Genomic DNA, 17,602 nt, shown 5'->3' with positions numbered 1-17,602 from the left:
TATTTGTCTCTGTTGACTAATGAGTTTGCCGACCACTGGCTAGACCAGGGTTTCTCAGCCTCCGCACAACTGATGTTTTGGGCCCGATAATTCTTTATTGTGAGGGGCTATTCTGTGCATTGTAGCATGTTCAGCAGCATCCCTGATTTCTGCTCACCAGATGCCAGGAGCATACACTTTCTGATTGTGATAATCAAAAATATCTCCAGACATTGACAAATGTCCCCTTTGGAAGCAATATTGCCCCCAGGTGAGAACCACTGGTCTATACTTGTGCTGTCCAGTATACCAGCTATTTTAAACATAATTTAAGATTAAAAACTTGAGTTTCCTGGTCACACTAGCCACAGTTCACTGCTCAGGTAGCCATGTAAGAGGACAGCGCAGCTATAGGACATTTCCATCATCACGGAAAGTTTGTTGGACAGTGCTGGTCTATACTGACTGATGTGTTTCTCAGGGAGATTACAGAAATGAATAAATGAGATACGTTTTCTCCTGTTTTGTTTTTTTTTACTTGTAAAACACTGCAGGTCCTGTGGGTGGAGACCTGAATTGTCTGAATTTCTGCCTTCACTGTGTAATTGGGAAGAGAGGTTAAAGAGGCAATCACCACACACTGAAACAGTACTCTGAGAAGGGAAGCCCACAGGGGCATCTGGAGCCAAAAGATGCTTCTCAGAAGGGTGATAAGCTGAATCACCTGGAGGGAAAAAAAATAACAGGAGAGGAGTGAAAAGGACACTTGGATAAAGGACACACCATTCTTAAACCAGCATGGTGGGTGCTTTAAGCAGAGTGTAGTTGCTGGACCCTAAAGGTTGAGGGGTGAAGTGAAACAACTCACTTCTTCATCTCACACATTTTCTGAGAATCTTGGCATATTGGCAATGTCCGGGGTGTTGAAGATGTAACTTTCAGTATGTTAAAATCCATATCACTGTAGAGCAAACCAATACGTCAAAATCAAAAGGGATCACCCAATTGACAAGATAGAATATATTGCAAATGTAGTATAAGCATCTTTAAAATGTATGTATAGCACTAGCCAATTTGGCTCAGTGGATAGAGCATCAGCCTGTGGACTGAAGTGTCCCAGGTTTGATTCCGGCCAAGGGCACATGCCCAGGGTTGCAGGCTCAATCCCCAGCAGGGGGCGTGCAAGAGGCAACGGATCAATGATTCTCATTGATATTTCTATCTCTCCCTCTCCCTCTTTAAAATCAATAAAAATATATTATAAATAAATAAAATGTATGTATAAAATAAACATTTGAGTACAAAAATATGAACGTATAAAAATATGAACAAAGATTTAGAAAATGGTAAATATATATAATTTCAACAAATATAAAATGAATAAAATTTTTATAAATAGTATGTAAAAATAAACACATTGTAGATATTAAACACAAATTGAAATACAAATTTTGTATATTAACTGGAAGAGTTTAAAAGAATAGAAATAATATTGCTGATGAGTATGACTAGTATTCTTTTTTAAAATATATTTTTATTGATTTCAGAGAGGAAGGGAGAGGGAAAGATAGAAACATCAATGATGAGAAGAATCATTGATCAGCTGCCTCTTGCACGCCCCCTATTGGGGACCAAGCACGCAATCTGGGCATGTGCCCTTGACCAGAATTGAACCCAGAACCCCTTAGTTCCCAGGCTGATGCTCTATCCACTGAGTCAAACCAGCTAAGGCGACTAGATATTCTTTTATTTTGTAAATTTAATAATTTTTAAACTCAAATACCAAAAACATTTCAGCATGTAATCAATAAAACAATTTTTTTCAATTACAGTTTACATATTTCGTGTTAGTTTCATGTGTACAGCATAGTGGTTAGATAATCATATACTTTACAAAGTGTTCCCCCCAATAATTCAAGTACCCACATGGCACCATACATAGTTATTACAATACTAGAGGCCCAGTGCACAAAATTCATGCATGGGGTGGGGGGGATCCCCTCAGCCCAGCCCGCACCCTCTCCAACCCGGGACCCCTTGGGTGATGTCCGACTACTGGTTTAGGCCCAATCCCCGGGATCAGGCCTAAACTGGTAGTCAGACATCCCTCTCACAATCCTGGACCGCTGGCTCCTAATGGCTCACCTGACTGCCTGCCTGGTTGCCCCTAACTGCCCCCCCTGCTGGCCTGATCACCCCTCATTGCCTCTGTGTGCCAGCCTGATTGCCCTTAACTGCCCCCTGCGGCCTGCCTGATCGCCCCTCACTGTCTCTGTGTGACGGCCAGGTCGCCCCCAACTGCCCCTCCCTGTTGGCCTGGTCGCTCCTAACTTCCCCCCCCTGCCAGCCTAATCGCCCCCAACTTCACCCCCTGCCAGACTGGTCGCCCCCAACTGCACGCCCCCGTGCCAGCCTGGTCGCCCCTAACTGTCCCCCGCCCCCTGCTGGCCTGGTCACCCCTTACTCCCCCCCCCCCGCCAGCCTAATCGCCCCCAACTGCCCCCTCTGCTGGCCTGGTCACCCCTAACTGTCCCCACCAGCCTGGTCGCCCCTCATGGCCGCCCGCCCCCCGCCCTCGCCGGCCTGGTCACCCCAAGCAGCCTGCTGTTCAGTCATTTGGTCCTCCCTCACTAACCCCTCTGCCTGCCTGGTGATAGGCAGCCATCTTGTGAGGGCGTGAGGGTTAATTTGCATATCACCTCTTTATTATATAGGATTATTGACTATATTCCCTATGCTATACTTTACACCCCCTTGACTATTTTGTAACTACCAATTACAAACATGTATTGAGCACCCACTGAGTGCCAAGCACTGGAAATACAACAGTGAGAGCAACAGAAATCCTTTCATGATGCTTACATTCTCATGGGTGGGGAGAAACGGATAACCAAAACACTCAGTATGACAAATGGCGGTAAGTGTTATGGAGAAATATAAAGCTGGGAAGGGAGTGTAAGGGAGAGGGGGTTACAATATTAAACAGATGGTCAGAGAAGGCCTTATGAAGAGGTGAAAGAAGACTGAAAGGAAGTTACGGAGTGAGTTACATGGATAATTAGGAGAAGCCGAGAGCAAGTGCAAGGCCAATGCGGTGAGGGTATGGCTGGTATGTTCAAGCGATAGCAAGGATGCCAGTGCAGCCAGAGGAGTTGGTGGGGGCGTCATAGAGATGAAGGTCGGAACCACATTGGTAGAGGCCTAGTAAGCCATGAAAAGGACGATGGCTTTTAGAGTGAAATTGAGCCACTAGGGCATTTTAAAGAGTGACATGATCTTGCTGAAGTTTCTTAGGTCCCAGAGCAGGCGCACCACCTTGCCTCAGGGTTAGGGAAGGCTCCGGGAAGAACGATTTCTGAGGCTCAGTAGCTGTTAGCCAGGCTTAGGGAAAGCACTGTGAAGCGTGCTTCAGGCAGAGGAAAGAGCTTGAGGAACAGAGCACAACACCCTAGGCAGTGATGGCGAACCTATGACACGCGTGTCAGCACTGACACGCGTAGCCATTTCTGATGACATGCGGCCACATGCCGAGGATGAAACATTTGCTGTTCCTGAGGATGAAACATTTGCGACTAGAGTCTTGGAGTTAGTTTCCTCAAAGTGACACACTACCCGAGTTATGCTCAGTTTTTTGGCGAAGTTTGACACCCCAAGCTCAAAAGGTTGCCCATCACTGCCTAACGGAAGGTTGGAGGCTAAGCTAGGGAGGCCCGAGCAGGCTCGGGTGTAAGGCAGGGCTGGTGGACCAGCAGGGCGGAGTGTCGGGGCTGAGAAGAATCGGCCTTGGAGATGCAGGAGAGACCTGCGAGGTGGACACCTGGCAAGAAGGGCGCCGGAGCCGCCTCCGCAGCGCGGGACTACACCAACCACAATGCTCAGCGCGCAGTTCCGGCGTGGCGAGTACCAGACCGCCCCGGCGCAGAGCCCGGCCCGGGTCAGGTGGTGCCGGCGCGTCACGTGGGCGAGTCAGGTGACCGTGCGGGCGGCGGACGGACTGCGGGGCGGACGGTGGACGCAGGGACGCGGTTTCAGCTCTGTCTCCACCGACCCGTGCCCCGCCGTCACCGCCGCCATGACGGGGCTAGCGCTCCTCTATGCCGGGGTCTTCGTGGCCTTCTGGGCCTGCATGATCGGCGTGGGTGAGGCCGGGCCCTGGCGGGCGGGGCCGGCATCCGGGCCGAGCGGGCCGGTCTGGAGCCCGGCGGGGGTCATAGGGTCCCGGGACCGCTGGGCTGCAGCGCGGGCTCTGTACCCCGGGCTCCGGGAGTTGCCGCACGCCCGTGGGGGCCTCTGACCCCGACAGAGGAGACCCGAGCTCCAGCTGCTGGAGGAGGGGCGCGGGCGGGGGTAGGTGGGGGCCGCGAAGGCAGCCCTGGGCGCGTTCTGGCGTCCCCGTCCCCCTGCCCCGTCTCGCGGCTGTCGACCCTCTTGCTCCTGACCGGCCTGCTTGGGTCCTGAGCAGGCTGCTCCAGTTCCTCCTTTCCTGGTCGTTTAGCCGCCCCAACCCCCACTCCCAGCTTGTTGGGGAAACAGCATCGCGGACTGGGCTGGCGGGATCCGGTGGGGCTTGGCCAGAGCCCTTGCTCCCTCCCTCCTTCCAGGGAATTCAGGCCTGCGAGCTGCCGCCCCGAAGGGTCTAGGTCTGGGAGGTGGTGTCACCGAACGCGATGTTACTGAGGGAGTGGCAGGAAATGGAGGCCGGAGCAGGGGCACATCTGTGGAGAAAGACAGCCGTGCTTTTGCGCGGGGGGCCAGCTTGACTTAGGTGTGGGCAGTCCATTGAGGTGGCCCATCCGCTGGGCAGGAGCTTCATGTCTCAGTTGGGGAGCTTCTCTGTAGAGAGCAGCCCCTAACCCCTTTTTTTCTCACTGCTGCAGGGATCTGCTACACCATTTTTGACTTGGGCTTCCGCTTTGATGTGGCATGGTAAGGGAGGGCAGGGAGAGGATTCCCCTCGGAGCTGCTTCTCTGCAGCCTTCCTTCTCTAATTTGAGCCCCCTCCTCCACCCCACCCCCAGCCGCCTGGGATGTGGACCTTTCTGAGATAAGGGAGACTTTTAGCAACCAGTACTGGTGGGGTTGGAGGTGTGGGGGAGTGAATGTTGTGCTCACTTCTCCTCCAAAACGGAATTGCTTTCCTCCCTGTCTCCACACCAGGTTCTTGACAGAGACTTCCCCCTTCATGTGGTCAAACCTGGGCATTGGCTTAGCCATCTCCCTGTCTGTGGTTGGGGCAGCGTGGTGAGTGTTGGGTGGTGTGATTCGGGGGGTGGGGGCTGAGTCATAGCAGGTGGTGGTGTTGGGTCCTTAGTCACCCTGGGGGCACTGACAAGCTTGGCCTCTGCTCATTGGTTTCTTATCCTTCCACCAGGGGCATCTATATTACCGGCTCATCCATCATTGGGGGAGGGGTGAAGGCCCCTCGGATCAAGACCAAGAACCTGGTCAGGTAAGTTAGGGCCCTTGGAAGGCTGTCAGAACCAGCTGCATTGGGAGCTGCCCATTGGTTTGACTTGACATTCTGCTCCTGACCAGCCTCCTGATAAGGCGGATGCTAGTGGGGGAAAGGTGACTGGGGAGGAAGGTTGATTGCTTTCTAATCTCTTTCTCCTCTCAACCGCCTTTGCCCACCACTACGACCTCCAGCATCATCTTCTGTGAGGCTGTGGCTATCTACGGCATCATCATGGCAATTGTCCTTAGCAACATGGCTGAGGTATGGAGTACTGGGGGGGGGGGGGGTGAGCATCCATTCCAGTGTGTTCTACACATTGCTTGGGGAGTACAGAGGAGCATAGAGGTTGGTTTCTGATTACTTCTCTGCCTCCCTCAGCCTTTCAGTGCCACTGACCCCAAAGCCATTGGCCATCGAAACTATCATGCAGGTAGGTGGGTGTGTGCAGGCAAACAGCTAGGACATCTGCTGTCCCCTTTCCACCCCCCGTTTAGACACCTCATTTTGATATTTGGTCACCTCCTGGGGCCTGCTTTGCACAGTTGGGCTGTGATTGGCCTCAGTGCTCCCTTTCCATTCCCCCAGGCTACTCCATGTTTGGAGCTGGCCTCACAGTGGGCCTGTCTAACCTCTTCTGCGGAGTCTGCGTGGGCATTGTGGGCAGTGGAGCCGCCCTGGCTGATGCACAGAACCCCAGCCTCTTCGTGAAGATTCTGATCGTGGAGATCTTTGGCAGCGCCATCGGCCTCTTTGGGGTCATCGTTGCGATCCTACAGGTGCTGAATGCTGGGGAGCCTCTGTCCTTGTCCCTAACCCAGACTCGCCCTCCTCCTAGAGGAGCTACAGTGCTCCCGCCTCCACCTGTGGAACCCACCACCTCGTTCCCATCTTCTGGTTTTCCCCTTTTGAAGCTTTCGGCTTAATTTTGTTTCTAATCTGGAAACACTGACAACTGTCCTATTTTTTTTTTTTTCCTGTTTTTTTGTGTGTGTGTCTGTGTTTCATTTAATCTCTCTTTTTGTTTGTCTCCATGGTTGGGATCTTGTCTGTGTCCAAATAAGTCTGTCTCGGCGTGTTTGACTGTGTTTAGCAGGGCCTGTGTGTATCTATGGTGTCAGTTGAATAGCATGTCTAAATTGTGTCTTCTCTGTCTTGACAGTGTGTGAGTTTGTGGCTAATGATCAGCTTGAGGATCTGAGGGTGACTGTGGGTGCCTGACTGGGTTGACTCTTGGTGACTGGCATTGCCTATATGCCACTTCTCTCCATCTTTCTGTCCCACAGCCTGACTGTGGATGTCTGACTGTCCCTGTTCATCTGTGTCTGTCTGTCATAGCATATCCATTCTGGTCCAGTCATCCATCTGTTGTCATCTGTCCATCTCACCACGAGTTCGTTAGGTCTGATCTTCTGTCATTTGTCCCTCTTACCTATTCCTCTATCTCTGCCTGATTTCTCCTGTTCTTTTTTTTTTTTTGCAGACCTCCAGAGTGAAGATGGGTGACTAGACAAGAGTGTGGGTGGGGCCGTGCCCCACTCTTATTTATTTGTGGTTTTCCTGGGACAGCTGGAGCTGTGCCCCTTTCACAGGGCTGGGTGCTCTGGGCCCTCCCTGCACTCACTTCTTGCTGCCTGTCGACTGGAGGCACTGCCTGGCTGGATCCTCTGTGTGGGGAGTGGGCTGCTGCTGACTGTGCAGCTCTGCACCTGTGTCCCACCTCCACCCCCAACCTGTCTTCCCCGTGTTTGTGAAATAAATGTATTTGTCTGGGTCAGTGCCGCTGTTGTTGCCCTTCTTACCACCTTTCCCAGGAGGGTAAACAGGCCTATGGGCCTCAACCTCCTGCCAGCCTCCTGCCAGCTTCCTGCCACTCATACATACCGTCTCTGCTCTGGACAGAGCTGGCTCCTGGGTGGGATGGGAAGGGTGCTGGGCTGAGGACTCTGTGCCCCTGAGAATTTGTATTGAAGGGCATGAAGGAGTGGGGAGGTATGGGCCCAGGTGTTTGTGGGGGGCAGGATGGGGAGTGTCCGCCTAGTCCTATGCCCTTGGGACTCTGTCTGCAAAATCCAAACTGGCCATGTCTCCTTACCTGGCTCTGCCTTCAGGCATCCATCACTCCCTATCCCGGTGGAGCTGGGAGCTTGTGAATTTGCCTCTGCCTATCCCAGCACCATCCCCTGCCAGTGACTAATTCGATCCCTTGTTCCGGAGGCATTGTCCGGTCTAACCCAACCTCCTGTTACCTTAGAAAAGCCCCGCCACCTCCAGGCCCAAGCCACAAACTTTTGTCCCGCCTTTGAGGGTCCTGCTCAATTAGCGTCCCCTCCGCTGGCCCCGGCAGACCTTTAGTAACGCTCCCGTCCCGGAGTTGCCAAGTCCCTAACCTCCCTGCCCTAGTCAGCCCCTTCGGCCGAAATCATTCGCGCTCCAACCCAGACCCGCTCCCCGCGATGCGTTTGACCTACCACACCCTCTCCAGCCCGGACCGTGAATCCAACCCCTGGAAAGAGCCCGGCCGACTTCCTACGCCCCTCCCGGTCCCGTGCCGCCTCCTTCCCCGCGCTCCGCCGCGCTCGGCCGCCGGAGGCGCGCGGCGGGTGCGGGCGCGCTGGAGGCGGGGGCCGCGGGGGCGCGCGCGCGGATGCGCCGGCCGGGCCTGCCCCTCCGAGGCGCCGTAGCGCGGGAGGGAGGTGGCGGCACTGTGGTCCGTCGGCCCGGGGTCCGTGGGTCTGCCCGGGCGCCCGGCCCCGCCCTGCGCCCCGGGGTGGCTCCGCACCATGGCCCGAGGCGGCGGCGGCGGGAGGCGGCCCGGGGGCCGCGGGGGCCGCTGACCCGGCGGCGGGAGGCGGCGGGGCCCGACCATGGGGGACGGAGCCGTCTGCAGCCGCCGGAGCCGGGAAGCCAGCCCCAGCCGGAGCAGCGCCCCCTGCTGAGCGCCGGGTGAGAGGGAGGCGCGCGCGGCCCCCAGCTCCGGGCCCCGAGATTCCAGACCCGGCCCCGCGATCCCCGCCCAGGACCCGGTGAGAGAGACGCGGGCTGCCGGACCCCGGCCTGGCGTTACCTCGCCCCACCCCCATCCCTCGGCTCCCCTGGGCTCCGCTGCCCGCCCCCGACCGGCCTCCCTTATTGTCCCTGCTCCCCGGGCCTCGTGGCGCGGGGAGGCGCTCCGCTCACGTTTCCCCAGCCTCGGCCCCCGCCTCACGTCCACTCCCCCAGTCCACGCCTCCCCACCCCCCGGCTCCACACCCTCCGGGTCTTTGCTGCCTCCCCAGTCCCGGGGTGCCACGTGTTCAGGCGGCTCAGCCTTCCAGCCCTGCCCACACGCACCTCGCTCCCGGTGGTCCGCCTGCCCCAGAGCTCCTGCCCCAGGAGGGGTGGCGATGTTTGCACGCGGGGCCGCGTGTTGGGAGGCGCCCGGGAGCTTGTAGGTACGGCTGCCTAAGTGCAGGACCGGCGGCTTTGTGTGTGAGTGTGTAACTTGTGTGTGACTGTCACCTGGGTGTGTCTGTGTGTAGTTCCCTGTGTGTGTCAGTGCAGGTGAGAACAGCTGGGACCAGGGGTGTCTGTGTGGCTGTGTATCTGTGAGTGAGACTCACCCCGCAACCTGAGGCGCTGCTAGAAGTGGCCTCAGAAGTGTGGCTGCTCCGTTGGAACCGCCGCTGGAGCTGTGCCCGGACAGGACCCTCTCCTGAGTGCCGCCCCTCTGTCTCCAGGGCTCCAGCGCCCCTGTTCTGGGAAGCAGAACCAGCCGTGCTGGGCAGCCCCCAGAGAGTTCAGCCCAACCCTTGATGTCTTATGGGGGTGCCTTGCCCCACCCTGTATTTTGACCTCTTGTTCCAGAAGGAAGGGATCCCATAGACATCCTGTATTTGGGCCATCGGGACACTTCCCAGCCTGCTTCCAGCTGGCCTGGCCTGCTTGCCACTGGGACCTGTGTGACCAAACCACTGCCCACCATGCTCCTGGGAGGACTAAGTGAAGTCGTGGGTGCAGAGCACTCCTGCCTGGCAGGTGCTCCGGAAATGGCCCCCTTCCCCAGACCAGGGGTCCTGGGATCAGTATACTGCCGTGCGGGGTGTCTGTTCTCTGGGGCACAGGTACACATGTGGGTCTCTAGGTACACCTGTTTCCGTGTTTAGGTATGAACCAGTGTGGTCAGAGGCCACATGTCCATGTTCCTGGGAATACGTGTGTGTGTGTGTGTGTGTGTGTGTGTGTGTGTAGACAAGGAATGTAAGCTTATGTGGGTAAGTACTCAGATGCATGAAGATGTGTGATTATTGAGTGGCTAGGGACTGTGTCTGTGTGTCTTTGCAGGTAGAGTGTGAGTCCAGGAGTGTCACAGGTAGATGTGAGGATGCGGGTCCATGAGGATGAGCCGTGGGCAGGAGGTGGGTGGGTAGCCTCGCCCATCGGCCCTAACCGGCTGGGTTGGCTTCTCTCCTACCTTTGCTCAGGCCGGCAGCCGGATGCCCGGGCCCATTGGGCGGGCCGGAGGCCGCCTGCGGGATGAGCAGACTGCTGGGGGGGACGCTGGAGCGCGTCTGCAAGGCGGTGCTCCTTCTCTGCCTGCTGCACTTCCTCGTGGCTGTCATCCTCTACTTTGACGTCTATGCCCAGCACCTGGCCTTCTTCAGCCGCTTCAGCGCCCGCGGCCCGGCCCGTGCCCTTCACCCCGCTGCCAGCAGCAGCTCCAACTGCTCCCGGCCCAACGCCACGGCCCCCAGCTCCGGCCTCCCTGAGGCCCCCAGTGTCCGGCCTGGCTCCACGGCTCCCATCCTGCCGCCCTGTCCCGACTCGCCGCCTGGCCTTGGTGAGCCCGCAGGGTAGGGCCTGCCCGTAGGGGTGGGCAGAGGACCTAACCGTTCCATGGGGAATGGAGTCTTGACCAGTGGGGTGCCAAGGGTCCGGGTCTGTTGTAAGAGGGCCACTCCTCGGGGTTCCCTCGCCCACCCCCAGGCTGAGGGAGAGGGCTGGTGTCCCTGGATTCGGATGAAGTCCTGATTCCTGCCACCGTCCTGCCTGCAGTGGGCCGACTGCTGATTGAGTTTACCTCGCCCATGCCACTGGAGCGGGTGCAGAGGGAGAACCCCGGTGTGCTCCTGGGTGGCCGCTACACACCGCCCGACTGCACCCCAGCCCAGACGGTGGCAGTCATCATCCCCTTTCGACACCGGGAGCACCACCTGCGCTACTGGCTCCACTACCTGCACCCCATCCTGAGGCGACAGCGGCTGCGCTACGGCATCTATGTCATCAACCAGGTGTGCCGTCTGTGGCCCCCACGCTGGGTACTAACCACCAGGGAACCCATGGGCACTTGGGCGTGTGGCGCTCATGTGCCTGTTGGTACATACGTGGGTTTGGGGGCATTCGTGGTCCTTGTCTGCCATGGTTGTGTGGCTATGTGAGTGACCCGTGGGGGTACATGTGTGTTGGTGTGCATATTCGTGAAGGGGATAGGTGCGTGTGAATGTTGGCATGCACACTGGCGGATGTGTGCCTGGCTTTCATGGGCACGAGCCCCATTGTCTTCCTTTGGTGGGCCCCATCCCATGGTGGCGGAGACCTGGGGGGTGCCGGCCATGAGGTGTTGAGGGCCGAGGAGAGGAAGAGTTAGTCCTCAAAGAGGGATGAAGTCTGCCTTCGTGCCCAGTGCTGGCCCAGCTGAAGCCCAGGGACTCAGCTCACTTTCTGAGCCCAGCCAGGGCTGGCCACTGGAGCCCAGAGAGGGTCTGGCTTAGGCCCTCCTCCCCACAGAAGACTCCCAGACTTGGACTTGGGTCCCTGGGGACTCCAGGGCGATGGTGTGCGTCTGGAGTTGGAGCAGGGAGCTGTGGGCGCACCAAGGGGCCTGGTCCAGCCCTGGGCTTGGGAAGCAATGGTTGAGATGGGTCTTGAGGGATGAACAGGCGTCAGCTGGCAGAGGACTGGCGGAGGCAGGCATGCTAGGCAGAGGGACCTAGAGGCCTCCGCGAGAGAGCTGGTCTCGTGTGTTCAGGAATTGTTGGCTGAGGTGTGGGGTCCAAAATGAAGGGTGGGTAACCAAGATGAGGCTGGAAGAGCTGACGGAGGCCAAATCCATAAGGGTCTTAGGAGGCCTGTTAAGCACCTGAAATCCAGCCAGAAGGGGGTGGGCACCATTGTCAAGTTTTAAAGGGGGAGCCAAGTGTGTGTGTGTTTAAGGAAAGATCACTGATTGCACGTGGAGAATGGCCTGGGAGAGGAGACTCGAGGCAGGGTGACCAGTGGGAAGAGGCTGTGATGTGGAGGAAAGAAATGGCGGGCATGGTGTGAATCAGGCAGTGGTTGTGGGGTGGAAGGGAGAGATGTGACACCGGTGGTGGAGAGTGAGGAAAGGGAGACGCCAGGACAGCTTGAGTGCTCTGTCTTGGTGTTTGCGGCGCCTGTGAGCAAGATGGAAACCCAGGAGCCGGACCAGGTCTCGGGGAGAGCATGACTCTGAATTCTTTTCTGCACGTGATGCGTGTGAGTGCCTGGGGGAAGTGTGAGCGCAATGATTAGCAGGCAGTTGGTCAAATGAGTCAACCTTGGAGTGAGGTCTGCGGCGGAGAGAGGGGTCTGGGAGCCACCAGGATGTAGATGGTCCCGAAAACCAACAATGTCCAACCTGCCAGGGAGCACGGGGCCTGGGAGGAGAGGCCAGCTTGGGAGGAACGGGTGGAGGGAGAGAGAGATCGCCACAGAGGCTGCCGAGTTTGGCCAGAAAGGTCTGAGGAGACCCGGGAGGGCGCGGCGGTTCTGGGGGCCCAGGAATAGGTGTCAAGGAGGAAGCGTGGCGAGTGGATTTAGCAACTGGGTGGGCCCGGCGAGAGCCATTTCGGGGGCATGGTGGGGGCGGAAGCAGATTGCAGTGGGCTGAAGAATCAGATCTGACAACATGGAAACAGGCAATTGGAGACAGATCCTTAAAAGAAGCAAACCTCTGCCAACAAGGGACGGCAAAAAGGTAGGGCAGTGGTTAGAGGGAGGTTTTCTCTTCCCGATGGGAGAGAATTGGGCATGCGTAGGAGCCGTGTGGGAGAAACCTGAGCTCCTGGCTGGTGGTGAGAGAGGTTGGAAAGGAGTTCCGATGAGCCCCGAGATAACGGACAGCTGCTCCGAGGACTGGAGGGAGCGAAGGTGCAGGGGGAGAAGGGAAGGAAGCAAGAACCCCGGGCGGTTCATGGCTCCCGGGTAGCAGCTCCCACCCCGTTAGGCCAGAGCTGGCTGGTGGTGAGGAAGGGCCCCTGAAAGACCCTCCACCGGTGCCTCTCTGGCTCCCAGGCTCCCTGGACCATGACTGCCTGTGCTTGTCGTTTTGTTGGGAGACAAGTGACCTCGCCCGTCCTGTCCTGGTCTCTGAGGCTCCCCAGGGAACTGGGTGTAGATCCAAATGAGCCAGAGGGGACAGGTGGCCGAGGCTCCGGAGCTCAGTCCCATGGTTTCGGGCATTCGCTGTTCGTCTCACTTTGTGGCTGTGCTCGGTAGGGATGCAGTGTGCTCAGGGCTGCTCATCTCCAGGATCCCCAGTGGCACAAACAAGACGCCTGGCACAAAGACCAGGCCGCAGGGCATGTTTGAGTGAAGGGAAGATTGAACTGAGAGCTCTAAATCACCGTTTAAGTGGAACCAGCATACGTGAAGCACGCGGGAAGGGATGAGTAATGATACCGCGGCGGGGAGGTTTCAGGGAGGCCTTCCAGACGTGAGGAGAGCATTCCGGGCAGGGGGCACCGTAACAGCAAGGCCAAGGCGAGGAAGAGTCTTGCCCCTGAGGAATGTGGTGGAGCTGGCCCTTGGTGTCTGAGGGCAGTGGCCAGAGAGGAGTCTAGAGCCAGATCATGAAAGGCCTGAGAAGGCCGGGCCCAGGGTCAGGAGCTGGACTTGATCCTAGGAGTCTGCAGGAGCCACGAAGGGGGTGGGGCGTGGGGAGTAGGCCCATGGGGACCACTCTGGACAATGGCAGGTGCTTGCCAGTCACAGGACCAGAGCTGACCTGACCCCTCCCCCAACCCCAGCATGGTGAGGACACCTTCAACCGGGCCAAGCTGCTCAACGTGGGCTTCCTAGAGGCGCTGAAGGAGGACGCCACCTATGACTGCTTCATCTTCAGTGACGTGGACCTGGTCCCCATGGATGACCGCAACCTGTACCGCTGCGGCGACCAGCCCCGCCACTTCGCCATCGCCATGGACAAGTTCGGCTTCCGGTGAGAACTCCCTTTTCAGCTGAACCCAGAACTACCCATCCCCCACCATCCCCACCTCCCCTAACATGCCCAGGCCCTCACTCCCAGCCCCGGTGCCCCCCTAGCTCCTGGCCCGGGGCACACTCTTCCCCACCCCATCTCCATCCTCCCCTCAGGCCCCTCACTGACGCCCGCCCTCCTGCACAATAGGCTGCCCTACTCTGGCTACTTTGGAGGCGTGTCGGGCCTGAGCAAAGCCCAGTTCCTGAGAATCAATGGCTTCCCCAATGAGTACTGGGGCTGGGGTGGTGAGGATGACGACATCTTCAACCGGTGAGTGACGGGGTGGAGCGTAGGCTGGGAGCATGAGAGGGTGGGACAGACCGGGCGGGGCTGCCTGCCCTTCGTGCCGCCTGCTGCAGTCCACCTGTCCCCATCCCCAGGATCTCCCTGACTGGGATGAAGATCTCACGCCCAGACGTCCGCATAGGCCGCTACCGCATGATCAAGCACGACCGGGACAAGCATAACGAGCCCAATCCTCAGAGGTGACCCCCAGCACCCTGACCCCAAGGGCTCCTAACCCCTTACTCCCTGGGGTGACCCCCTGTGCAGTGGATCCCCAGAGATGATCCCAAGGCCCCCGACCCTTGACGTGAATCTCAGCACCTCTGGTCCCTGTTCCCTGCCCGCCCGCTCAGCCTCACCCAGGCAGCTCTCACTCCTGGCTTGATTCCTAGCAGTGACTAAAATGTAAAGGCAGGGCTCAGATTGTCATTGAGTAGATTGCATTCCCATCCCCACGGAGCAGATAGGATGAGAGAGAGACAGCACTGGGCTCAGCTCCTGGGCCTGGAGCTCAACAAAGGCCTGAGCCCTAGGCGTGTGGGATGGGGATTGGAAAGACAGTACTGACCCTCTGAGAATGGAGTAGGCAGCTCTGTCTCTGAGGGTGTAGCAACATTTGGCGTCTGGTGCTGGCTAGGAGAAGTGCCTGAGAGCATGTGAAATGTAGACAAGGGCTTCCTGCCGCTGTTCAGGGACTGTCTGGTGCCAAACCTGCTGGGGAGAAGGGTCCAGAGCAGGATGTCCCATACGAAGTTCCTTCTAGGGAGGGAGATCGGCAGTTATGGCACAAGGTGGTCAGGGCAAGGTGCTGTCCTGGCCGAGTGATGGTGGGCAGCCTCCTGGAGAATGTGTAGTAAACTGGAGTTTGACAGCTATTCATTCAGCAAGTCTGTCTCACGCACCTACCTTGGGCACAGTGCCATTTTCACCAGGTTAATAGAGGAGGCCAGTTTGGATAAAAGGAAATAGTATGTGTCAGAGTCTGGAATGTGAGCATGCGTGGTATATGCTGAGAGTCCGAAACTCGTGGGTATTAAAATTCCTGAGGGCTGAGACTGCCGGTAGAGAAGATCATTGATGGGTGTTGGGAGTCCCAAATCCCAGCTTGTCAGTTTCACTTTTGTCCCAGGGGCATTGGGGAGTCATGGAAGGGACCACCCTTGGAGCTTGAGGAAGGTGAAGGGCTGCAGAGCTGCTGGGTGGAGCCGGAGGGAAGCCGACCAGGCCTGAAGGAATCCATGGGAACCCAGGAGCATGCTGGGAGTGAGGCTGCTCTGCTCTAGCTGGAACGGTAGGGTGGTTCCGCTCTGAGCCCGGGGTGTAAGAGTGGGGAGTGCCGCACTGATGGAGGGTTGATGTTTGGCAGAAGCATGAAGCACCGGGTGCCCAGGGAGCTGATGGAAAAGCAGTTTAGGTAAAAATCATGGTGAGCAGGGAAGGGACAAAAGACTGGGAGAGGGCTTCAGAGCAGCTGAGAGAGAGCTCAGAGAGGGGTCTGAGCTGAGCTCAGAAGGACTGGGAGGACCAAAACAGTTGGCACGGGAGTGCAGCTCTGCTAGAAGCTCAGTGCCGGGAGCCTTGGTCCTGGTTCAGGAATAGCCATCATCAATTAGTGATGTCTGCCGTGGGTGGGTGAGTGACAAGATAGCAAGAGGTTCTGGCTAAAGGTGTCTGTGGGCGGTGGTTTCATCTACCCAGCTGCTTTTGCCTTGAATCTAGGAGCTCTCCTGGATTCGTCTTCCACTCACCCTCCATGTCCGAACCATCAGCAAGGGCCACCCCCAAACATACCCGAGCCCATCAGCATTTCCCTTTACTACACCTTCTTCTGCCTGGACCACTGCGGTGACTTCTCTCTGGTTTCCCTGCTTCCCCTTTGCCCTTCTGTGGTTCATGTCCCCTGACCCCTCCTCCCCCAGACTGGGCTAAAAATCCCTCCATGTCTTCTTGCTCACAGAATAAAAACCTGCTTCCTCTGACTTAGAGCCCTGCCCGTGCCTGATGTAACCGCCAAGCTAAGTCTCCCTCTGTTTCTTCCCTTGGCCCATTAGGGTCTCGCCACACAGCTGTGCAAATTCTCATTCCCAGTTTAGATCAGCAGGTGCTGTTACCTCTGCCTAGAATGCTCTCCCTCCTGCTGTCAGCTTGATGTCACACACTCACCCCTTCCACGTCAGTCTTCTTGGTCTCCCTCTCCCCTGTCGCTTGGCACTAATGCTGGGTTCCTTGTGTGCTACCTGTCTCCCCTCGTGGCATAGACTTGCCATGAGAGGAAGGACCTTGCTGGCCTGTTTTTGGCGGTGTCCCTGGTGCTCAGGGTAGAGCCTGGCACATGGGGACTGCTCAACAAATAGATGGTGAAGGAATGACTAAAGGATGAGGAACAGAGGATGGCCGAGATGATGGTTTGGGGAGTAAAGATGACACATTGCATTTGAGGTGTCTGTGGGATGCCCTATGTCTGGGTCTAAAGAAGGAAGGTCTGAGATGAGAGGTTTGTGGGGATGTCACCATTCTGGACTTGGCGGGGGAGATCTGTTTTGAGGGCCATTGTAAGAGCAAAAGGGCTCCAGGCAGGTGGAGGGTGGGGGGGGTGGCAAGGAGAACCGGGTCACCCCGGGAGGAAGCCGAGATGGCTTGGCCCTTGGTCCCAGAGATGCTGGGTTTGGTGGTTCGTCCTGATCTGGAATCGTTTCCATCCTGTCTAGGTTTACCAAGATTCAGAATACGAAGCTGACCATGAAGCGGGACGGCATCGGGTCAGTGCGGTACCAGGTCTTGGAGGTGTCCAGGCAACCGCTCTTCACCAACATCACAGTGGACATTGGACGACCCCCATCATGGCCCCCCCGGGGCTGACACTAAAGGACAAAGGCTCCCGTGCCGAGGATTGCTGGCCAGAGGACTGACCTTCAGCCTGGCTGGCGGCTGCTCTGTGGGAGATCCCCCAGGACTGAAACTGTGGGCTCTGTTTTTCTGAGGGTCTTCAATTGGCCCTCCCAGCTGCACCTAGAAATTTCAGAACCTACTTTGGAGGGGCTTCCATCCTGAACAGGCCCCTCAAGTTGGCGGGGGGGCCTCTGGGGTCATTCCTCCTCACTCCTCCCTCCCCAGCCGAGCCCCCCTTACTGTCAGGATTGGGCCAGCCCCTGCACTGCCTCATGGAGTGGCCTGGGCTAGGTCACTCCACCTCTCTGTGCCTCAGTTTCCCCTCCCTTGAGTCCCCTAGGGCCTGGAAGAATGGGAGGTATGACTCGGGGGCAGTGCCACTTCCAGGGGGACTTCTCAGACCTGGGGATCCCCCTTGCTCCCAGGGGAGGGGAAACCTTTTTCATTCAACATTGTAGGGGGCAAACTGGTGGCCCCCTGCTGAGGAGCAGCCCCAGGAGGGGACCAGAGGGGGTGCTGTGTTACTGCCTGGGATCTTGGGGTTGGGCTTTGCATGGGTGGCAGGTAGGGCTTGGATCCGTCAGTCTGGTTCCCATCTCCCTGTCTCAGAGCAAAGGCAGTAGCCCCAGGGCTAGCTTGTGTTTGTACATTGCACAGAAACTTGTGTGGGTGCTTTAGTAAAAAACGTGAATGGAGCAGCCCCTTTGTCTGATTGGGGATGGGAGTCTGGGTCCCTG

The 17,602-nt window shown here is 57.3% G+C and overlaps 2 protein-coding genes and 1 long non-coding RNA gene across 10 annotated transcripts; 2 read left to right on the top strand and 1 right to left on the bottom strand.

Moving 5' to 3' along the window:
* Nucleotides 1–636: 636 nt before the first annotated feature.
* Nucleotides 637–8,817, bottom strand: LOC129150161 (uncharacterized). Its single transcript, XR_008556886.1, has 3 exons — nucleotides 8,765–8,817; nucleotides 848–940; nucleotides 637–703 (listed from the first exon to the last, which is right to left on the bottom strand). It is a non-coding gene; the product is annotated as an uncharacterized LOC129150161 (long non-coding RNA).
* ATP6V0B (ATPase H+ transporting V0 subunit b) lies at nucleotides 3,923–7,208 on the top strand. 2 transcript variants are annotated; one of them, XM_008151234.3, is made up of 8 exons: nucleotides 3,924–4,118; nucleotides 4,857–4,905; nucleotides 5,137–5,220; nucleotides 5,351–5,428; nucleotides 5,626–5,695; nucleotides 5,813–5,864; nucleotides 6,020–6,210; nucleotides 6,915–7,208. In XM_008151234.3, exons 1-8 carry the CDS (start codon nucleotides 4,052–4,054, stop codon nucleotides 6,939–6,941), a joined length of 618 nt encoding a protein of 205 aa, XP_008149456.1. In that variant the 5' UTR covers nucleotides 3,924–4,051; the 3' UTR covers nucleotides 6,942–7,208. The 2 variants fall into 2 exon arrangements, with proteins under 2 accessions (XP_054576420.1, XP_008149456.1); XM_054720445.1 differs by lacking the exon at nucleotides 5,137–5,220 and having other exon boundaries at nucleotides 3,923–4,118.
* On the top strand, nucleotides 8,079–17,560 carry B4GALT2 (beta-1,4-galactosyltransferase 2). 7 transcript variants are annotated; one of them, XM_008151232.3, is made up of 7 exons: nucleotides 8,079–8,377; nucleotides 9,895–10,250; nucleotides 10,466–10,701; nucleotides 13,459–13,649; nucleotides 13,839–13,961; nucleotides 14,072–14,176; nucleotides 16,685–17,560. In XM_008151232.3, the coding sequence occupies exons 1-7, from the start codon at nucleotides 8,079–8,081 to the stop codon at nucleotides 16,833–16,835; spliced, it is 1,461 nt and encodes a 486-aa protein (XP_008149454.2). In that variant the 3' UTR covers nucleotides 16,836–17,560. The 7 variants fall into 7 exon arrangements, with proteins under 7 accessions (XP_008149454.2, XP_054576415.1, XP_054576416.1 ...); XM_054720440.1 differs by lacking the exon at nucleotides 16,685–17,560 and adding an exon at nucleotides 15,343–15,403; XM_028160189.2 differs by lacking the exon at nucleotides 8,079–8,377 and adding an exon at nucleotides 8,405–8,457.
* Nucleotides 17,561–17,602: the final 42 nt, after the last annotated feature.

The sequence above is a fragment of the Eptesicus fuscus genome, chromosome 9, assembly GCF_027574615.1.
Source record: "Eptesicus fuscus isolate TK198812 chromosome 9, DD_ASM_mEF_20220401, whole genome shotgun sequence".
Taxonomy (NCBI): domain Eukaryota; kingdom Metazoa; phylum Chordata; class Mammalia; order Chiroptera; family Vespertilionidae; genus Eptesicus; species Eptesicus fuscus.
Note: the sequence above shows the minus strand (reverse complement) of the source record. Positions and strands in the feature narration are given on the sequence as shown.